The sequence below is a fragment of the Chelmon rostratus genome, chromosome 16 (genome assembly GCF_017976325.1).
Source record: "Chelmon rostratus isolate fCheRos1 chromosome 16, fCheRos1.pri, whole genome shotgun sequence".
Classification (NCBI taxonomy): Eukaryota; Metazoa; Chordata; class Actinopteri; order Chaetodontiformes; family Chaetodontidae; genus Chelmon; species Chelmon rostratus.
The window spans coordinates 9,887,707-9,895,791 of record NC_055673.1 but is presented as its reverse complement, the minus strand read 5'-3'; the positions used below and the strand labels follow the sequence as shown (position 1 = coordinate 9,895,791).

The 8,085-nt window shown below is 40.1% G+C and overlaps 1 protein-coding gene across 1 annotated transcript; it reads right to left on the bottom strand.

The window, feature by feature from the left end:
• Window positions 1-248: 248 nt before the first annotated feature.
• On the bottom strand, window positions 249-6,557 carry LOC121619664 (basic salivary proline-rich protein 3-like). Its single transcript, XM_041955511.1, has 2 exons — window positions 6,424-6,557; window positions 249-4,757 (listed from the first exon to the last, which is right to left on the bottom strand). The coding sequence occupies exon 2, from the start codon at window positions 4,707-4,709 to the stop codon at window positions 3,219-3,221; it is 1,491 nt and encodes a 496-aa protein (XP_041811445.1). The 5' UTR covers window positions 4,710-4,757; window positions 6,424-6,557; the 3' UTR covers window positions 249-3,218.
• Window positions 6,558-8,085: the final 1,528 nt, after the last annotated feature.

The window sequence follows — 8,085 nt, the reverse complement described above, 5'->3', positions numbered from 1 at the left end:
CTGACCTGTACTGGTTTTCTCGTTTGGAGTGATTCATCTGTCAAATTTACACTGTCTTTGCCTCACGCTGAATAAAGGTGCATAGCTCTTAAGGTGAGTCATCGAACAGGACTGGTGAGGGTGGAGCTGCCACCCACAAACACTATAATAAACAGCTACACACTGCCTATGTATTTACCTACATAATTAAGTTAGTAAACTGTCTGGGGGTAAATAATGGAAAGACCAAAACATCACACCACACTGCGCTTAATAAAACGGCAAGATCAACATTTTATTTGAAGAGCATAATCTCACAAATTATTGACTTCTTGTTCAAAACACACAAAATCCAAATATGTCCACTTAAAATGATTTGACTTCACAAAGCCAGCTCAAATTTCAATGTGTTTTTTTTTCAACCTTAAACCTCCATTTCCATCGTCATCTCACATTCTTTTTACATATGACAACGTGACACACCAAAGCACATTTTGGCATTTATAAACTCCCAATTGTTTGTCCCCACCATACAGGTGGTAATATCAGTAATAATGATGTGCAAATCATTTCACGCAATTTTTTACACTTGGTGCTCAAAACAAGTAAATGAACGTTTGTTAAATTAATCCAAGTACTTGAATTTAATCTCATGACAGTCTCAAAGGTATAAAACAAAACAAAACAAACAAAAAAAGGCTTCACAGTTACACGTAAACATTTAGAGGACAGAGTGAAAGAACTACTGCAACTCCATACCGGCTGAAACTAAAAAGGGAAATGGTCAAAGTGGGAGGAAATCTTCGGGGCGACTGTGAGTGGCGGGAAGGCGTTCGATACAGAGCTTTTCGTTCTGTCCAGGAATGCATGTCGCAAGAGACTGATCTGTGCAGGACCACTCACTGATCGAAGTAACGGTAACTGATGGTACATTCAAAGCTTTGGCAATTAAGGCAAAACAAATATGAAGACATGACTGACTGTGAAATGGCATTGAGGAAATTATGACATCACTTGGACATATTTTATCCTGCAAGGCATCAAACTCTCCTCGCAGACACTCAATAGAGAGCTGAAGCGAAGCCGCAACTTCCGGGTTCTGTTCCAGAAGCAGGAAAAAACTAGGGCTTCAACTAACAATTATTGTCATTGATCATTTTCTCAATTAAAAGATTAGTTGTTTGATCTATAAAATGTCAGAAAGTGCCGAAAAACGTTAAGTGTTAAATAAGTGTTTCCCAAAGCCCAAGATGACATCCTCAAATGTCTCGTTTTGTCAACAATCCAAAGATATTCAGTTTACTCTCATAAAGGAGTGAAGAGACCAGAAAATTCACATTAAAGAAGCTGGAATCAGAGAATTCACTTTAAAAAAAAAAAAAAAAAAAAAACTCAAACCAATTAATTGATTATCAAAATAGTTAGCAATGAATTTACAACAAATCAATAAATCATTGCAGCTTTTAAAAAACCTCATTCAGAATGGCATTAACATGTTAAATAACGCAAATTACTAATGCTCAGTTCAGACCAAAGATTCACATGAAACCATTTCATGAAACCAACCTGACCCTAACTCAACTCAAACAACCTGATGGCGCTGGATGATGGCGCCGTCTGCAACTCAGCTTGTCCAGTCGCCAGTGGCTGGTTCTATAACTAAGGCACGTCACCTGTTTAAACAGCCTTTCAGCTTGTAGCAAAGTCAGCTGGTCGAGTCAGTTACAAACCATAAGCTGGTCAATACAGGAAATACAACTGTAGCAGGTACCTCACTATCCTCATTCATGTATTAAAGACACTACAAAATATATCCAGCTACAGAAAAAACCCTGAAAAGCCGGTAGTAACAACAGGAGTACAAAGAGTTGTTGCTACGGAAACAATGTACTCATCTAGTCCGACTGGTGTAAACTGGCAGGAACGTTGCAGACCAGCGCCTTGCAAGTAGTTGCACGTTTCAACTCCTCTCTTGTGAATCTTTGATCTCAACTTATATCACTTGTTCAATACCTGTTGTGGCCACTTGGCAAACGGCCCATTGGCATATCATCACCGTTTAAGTTGCTACGACAAAGTTGTTAGCAAACAGTTGCTTATTTACACATCCAGCAGCTACAGAGAAACATTATCATTAATCTGGAGTCGTGTTTGTAGTCACCTGGCGATGTCACTCTCATTCAGCTGTTTGTATTCTCTACAAATCCTGAGGGAGACATCTGGCTCAGGCTGCTAGATGCTGCTTCTCCTGCGGCAGAAAACTACATTATGAGAGCGATGAGAGTGAACCAAAACAGTAAAGCTGTGGGCCAGACGCTGAACAACGAGCTGCAGATTCTGTTCATTTTTCTCTTCGGGTTCATTGTTATGAGCGACTCATTTCTCGTTGTTTTCATATTGTCATTCGATACATTGTATTATACAATGGCAACTAAAACCACTTACAATTAAGTAAAAAAAAAAAAAACACATTGTCCAAGTTCTTGATGTCTCATCTGATCAACTCAGAGGCATATGCATAAATGTATCCATTCAAATGACCTTCCCATGATATAAGTCTTGGCTAGAAGAGCAGTACCATAATAGAGGGTGTGTGTTTTGCTATCAGTTGGCAAACACCTTGTTAACATTTTCAAAGAAAGTGATTGAGGCCTGTGTTGCTCTTTATTCATATGCCAGTTTCTCATAGAGGAATGGATAGTGAACCCCAGGAACACTTTTTGGGGAAGACAGACGAGACATGCTGAATGACAGATTGCACTGAGTCACAGAAGTTAGTGGCTAGCCTGGATAAGACGTCATGACTTCAGCTCTCTATAGCATATTTTTTTCTTTTTCCCCCCTCATCTCTCCAACATTTGTCTGGACTTCTTTTTCTCCATCCAAGTTATTCCCCAGCAAACGTTTTACGGTTACAGTTAAACTGACAAACACTACTTCTGAAAGCTAAATGAAAACTGGACTGATCAGTCTATAATAATAAACTATACATGCCAGTTCTAGGAAAAGATTATTAGTACCACTGCTTACTCAGATGACAGGAATGGAGTTTTTTTTTTTTTAAATCAAGCACAATAAAACAACATTAACAAGTTAGTCAGGGAAACAGAAGAGCTGCTGAATATCTAGCCTACCCGACTGACAAAATGTTAAAAACGTGTTTTCATTGACAAGATTGTATTCAATGTTTTAAATGGTGACTACTACAGCAACTTTTTTGGTCAGACCGGGATTGTTCATCAAGCCTGGTTACTAACTTCAAAGCTCGCATCCTGATCAAGCGTCTCTCCTGCATCGCCTCCGTGCTCGATGGGCATCATGTCTGTTTCGTGCACTTCATTTTTCACCCCAACAGCAGACGAATCGCTCCTTGAATGGTTGGGGAGTGTGCTGTCGAGCTGTGGTTCACCTCTGGCTTTGTTTTTGTTGACTGAACCTTTAGGACGGCCCCTTTTCCGCGGGGTCCCCTCCTCGCTTTTTGGAGTACTTGGGGGACGGCCCCTTTTTCTCGGAGGTCCGTCGTTGGGGTTGTGCAGCGACGATGGAGTGGTAGGAAAACTCTTGCGTAAGTGAGCACCTTTTTTGGACGCCGACTTGCGAGGCCGACCGCGGCTTCGTCGAGGGGCTGGAGGAGCTCCCTCTGGAGGTTCAACGCGTGGGTATTTCCTCGGCCTCCCCAACGGCTTCCATACTTTTGGCTTTTTCAGCTCCTCAGGTGACGGCAGAGGGTACTTCCTTGGCCGTCCTCTTTTGGCTGGTTGTTTTCTTGGTCGACCACGCCTCCCTTTTGTGGGCGGGACATGTACTCTCCGAGGATGGCCCACCTTACCGTGCACCGTATATGCGGGGGGTTTCTTGTTTAAAGAGCCTTTAGGTCGACCTCTTCCCCTCTTAGCTGGCTGGGAGCCATCTGTGACTAGTTCTTGTTTATCTCCGCTGTCCTGTTGAATATTTTTTCTTGGCCTTCCCCTCCCTCTCTGAGGGGTCTTTGAGATGCCATTCGAGGTCTCCTGTGTCCACTCCCCGACGTTATTTACCTCCACCTTCCTCAGCCGACTACTTCCCCTTTTCGGTGAGTTTAGGCTTCCATCAGCCTCCACCTCCCCCTCACTGCTCACCTCTCTGTCCAGCCTGGGTGTATTATTGAGAGAGCCTTTTGGTCGACCTCTTTTCCTAGGTGTTACAGAACTACTTTCGTTGTCTTCAACACTTGTTAAACTTTCTGACTTGCGCTTCGTGGATCCTTTTGGACGACCCCTTCCCAGTTTTGGCGTATCGGAGCCACCATTTGGTAATTCTTCATCAGCCTTGTCAAGTGGGCTTTTGCTGAGAGACTTTTTTGGCCTGCCTCTTTTCTTAGGAGAATGATCTGTCACACCATTGTCTTCATCACCGGCCTGTTTCCTGGGACCTTTCGGCCCTCCTTGACTCCTGCGAGTTTGCACAGTATTATCAGCATCGTCGTCACCTGATCCTTGCTGCTCTGTGTGTTTCATGAGTTTTGGACGCCCTCTTCCCCTCTGGGGCTGTGTAGGCCCACCATTGGAAATGCCTGAAACCAGCTCCATTAGGTTAACGTCTGTAACACAAACCTTAAGCTTCTTTGAGCCTTGTGGCCTCCCCCTTCCTCTTTTGGTTGGACTGTTGATGGACATGTTTACACTGGACTCTCCCTCTTTGCTCGCAGGATCTCCTTGTTCTGTCTCAGACGTCCTCATTTCTTCTTCCATACTGGTGCCGTCAGTTTGAACTGCCTCAGTTAGGTTTTCACCTGCAAACTGAACATTGAGAGAAACAATTAATATTTAAGTAATAACCAGCTAATGTGTACATTAAGCTACTCAATACTGATTATATAACCGCAAATAAGTATGATATAGCAGGACTTTGGTGTTGCACAAATCACAAAACACGGATAGGACAATAGTAAATTCATTCCATGTTACAAGGAAATATGTTTCTTGTTTTTATTAAGGCCCTGTGCTTCTCCAGCATGATTGTGCCCCTGTGCACCAATTGTGGTCCATACAGACATGGTTAGACAAGTTTGTTGATGGGGAATTCAAATGGCCTGCAGTCGAGACCTCAACCCCACTGAACACCATTGGAGAAAAGAGAATGCAGATTGCAAGCCGGACCTTCTCATCCCACATCAGTGCCTGACGTCACAAATGCTCTTGGGCGCAAATTTCCACAGAAAAAACCTCCCCAGAAGAGTGACAGCTAACAAATGCAACGGGGGTTTAGCTCCATATCAGTGCTCTTGGTTTTGGAATGGGGTGTCAAGCTCATAAAAGTGTGTTTTTCAGCTGCCCACTTACTTTTGGCCATATACGCTATGTCTTTAAAACATGAAAATGTCTTTTTACAATGTTAAACAGTCTTGTTAAAACCACAAAATGATCTTGTTGTATTGACATACTGAGCAAATATGTTGTCTTATTTTGTGCCAGCAATATACTTCTATTAATCAGCAAAAAATGAATTTTATGTCTGGTACATTTGAGACATGGTTACAAGGTAACATAGACCATATTAACAGTGTAAAGTTATACATTCATCTTAATACGGTGAAATAATTTGTAATATGTTCAAGATACATTTAAATATATCTATTCATTCCCTGATTGATGACATTCGATTTACTAAAATGCAACCACTTGTTACATTTAAATGAGAGCTTATTCTCTTATACTGGTACAATGTTTATTTATAATTAAAGCCAATAACAATAAGCATATTTGAATATTTTATTTATAAGTTTGAATATGATCTATATCTAAGGATGACACCTCTCCAGAGCTTTACTGATCCACTCGCACCAGCATAAAAACGTTGTCCATTTCAGAAAAACCATTATTACTGAAGACTACATTTCTGGCTAGAAAATAATATTACTTTTTCGCAAAAAAAAAAGCAAAAGGGGTGAAATAATGTTACAGTCTACATCAACAACCTACTGCAGAACAAGACAGCATACACTTGGAGATTTTTCAAAAATTATTTGCAGACGAATTAATAAATGTTTACATGTTTTATTACTATTTAAAGGGTGGGTTTTGTACGGATATGTCTATTTTCTGCACTACAATAATGCAACGGCGGAAAGGTGTATGACAGTCCAGCGCTTAGGAGGCTAACAATAACACGTGCACTATTAATATTGCTGCATGCAAAAAATAATAATTTTGTGTTCTTATGCTGCATATGTACAGATTGCAACATATGCCAATTATTTCATAAAATTGAAACAACCCCATGCATTCTTAACTGTATCTGAAGAACAGTGAATTTAGTCAGAATTAGGGCCTTTAAACAATCGCTATGACTATGGAGCAGATTGTTTTCCAGGTAATAGTCAGCATCCGAATCGATGGCGATGGAAAGCGTAGCCAGCGGCTTGAAGCAGATAAAATACTGCAATCTACAGAGTGCATATCTCACCTTGAAGCAATCCCCTGTGAGATTTTGCTTAATTTTCCATAAATTTTTGATTCATCAGACAGCCCGTAGAGTGAAAGTGCGCGTTTATTGTTGTTGTGATGGCTGTTTAAATTGCGATCGCTTCCGGGTTTCCGTGACGTTTTGAAGGCTCTGAAGGAAACTGCGGCGTTGAGTTTCAGTTCCGCCTCAGCATCCCTGCTGACTCCCCGGCTGTTACTGTGATTTCTCACATACACTGTAGCCCACATACAATATTTATACCCACATTTGCTATGGCGCTTCTTTAATCCCTTCACACAGCTATCTGCAGACCCAGGATGCTTTACACATCACCCAATTCCATTCCCTCAGGTGCAGTTTCTGTATTTAATTGTTTTTATTTCTAATTTCTGTCTAATCAATTTTAATTGGTTGTTATTTTGGTTCAATACACTTTATGATTACTATTTATGTTGTTGTATGTGGAAATTAGTACTTAGATTTCTTTTTTTTTGTTAAAATATTCCATTTAAAGAGCATACTCATAATGTAGGTAGTATACTAGATATTTAAACCTATCTATACGATGCATCTGTTCTTGTACTTCAATGCCCCTGTGTGGAATCCATAAAGTTTTCTTATCTTATATCTTATTTGTAAACAGAAAAGGGAGACAACATAGCTATAATACTTATTTTGTGCCAAATGTGCTTACATTCCTTATATCCAAATATAGGCCCATGTCTGCATGATCTTAGCCACAGGAATAAGAGCATCACTCCTAATGAGTGGCTTGATACAATGCTTCAAATAATATCTGCAAACATCATGTGCTGCAGTAGGATACACTGAAAAGGACGACAGCCTTACATAAAGACAAATTCTACAAGTACAGAACTATCTGCAATAAAATGTAACTAAAATGAAAGTGACCAATTTTTCTGATTAAGACAAATAATTGTGATCAGTTGACAATGTTTCATTTGGTCCTGTGATGCTGCATTAAAACAAAGAAGGCTATGAGGAAAATTAACAATTTTACAACCAAATTTCTGTTTTTGTAGCATGTTAAATCAAATTTCTTTTGAAAATGTTGGAAACCTCACACTGATTTCACACTACAAGACTAGTTAGCCATGTTTCAAATGCTGTTTTACCCTAAAGGGTGTGGTTTGGTTTGTTTGTCCAGTTTATCAACATCTGATACAGGTTATAGTTTAGCTGAAGTACCGAACTTACCCAGGTTGTAAGGTACAACTGTCTTTTTCATTTAGTCCTTTTTGTGAATCACATGTTGAAGCGACTCAGACTTGTTAAAGATAGATGTGCAGTGTTATCACCATATTTTGAAACTCTATCACCATGAAGTATAGTTACAAATATAAAAAGTGCTTCAGCTCCCTTTTGGCTCGTCTTGGCTCTTTGTGACCACTGATTGCTGTCAGTGTGAAAAATTGTGCATGAGCTGTCTTCATTGACAGCATCTGAGCAAATGAAAAGAAAAGTGTTTTCATGTGGAAGTGCAAAAACGGTGTATAATACTGTCTTGTTTAAACTCTGACATCATAATTTTAGAAGCAAACTACCTACAGCTGTAAGACAACATTTGCCTCTATAATGTCCTGTGGTGGAGTAAATGGTACCACAAAGTGGATATACCCATGTGAATGTGTCTATCATTAA

Bases quoted from the DNA above. Each gene is read 5' to 3' on its own strand.
- LOC121619664 (XM_041955511.1), bottom strand. From the start codon at position 4,709: ATGGAAGAAGAAATGAGGACGTCTGAGACAGAACAAGGAGATCCTGCG.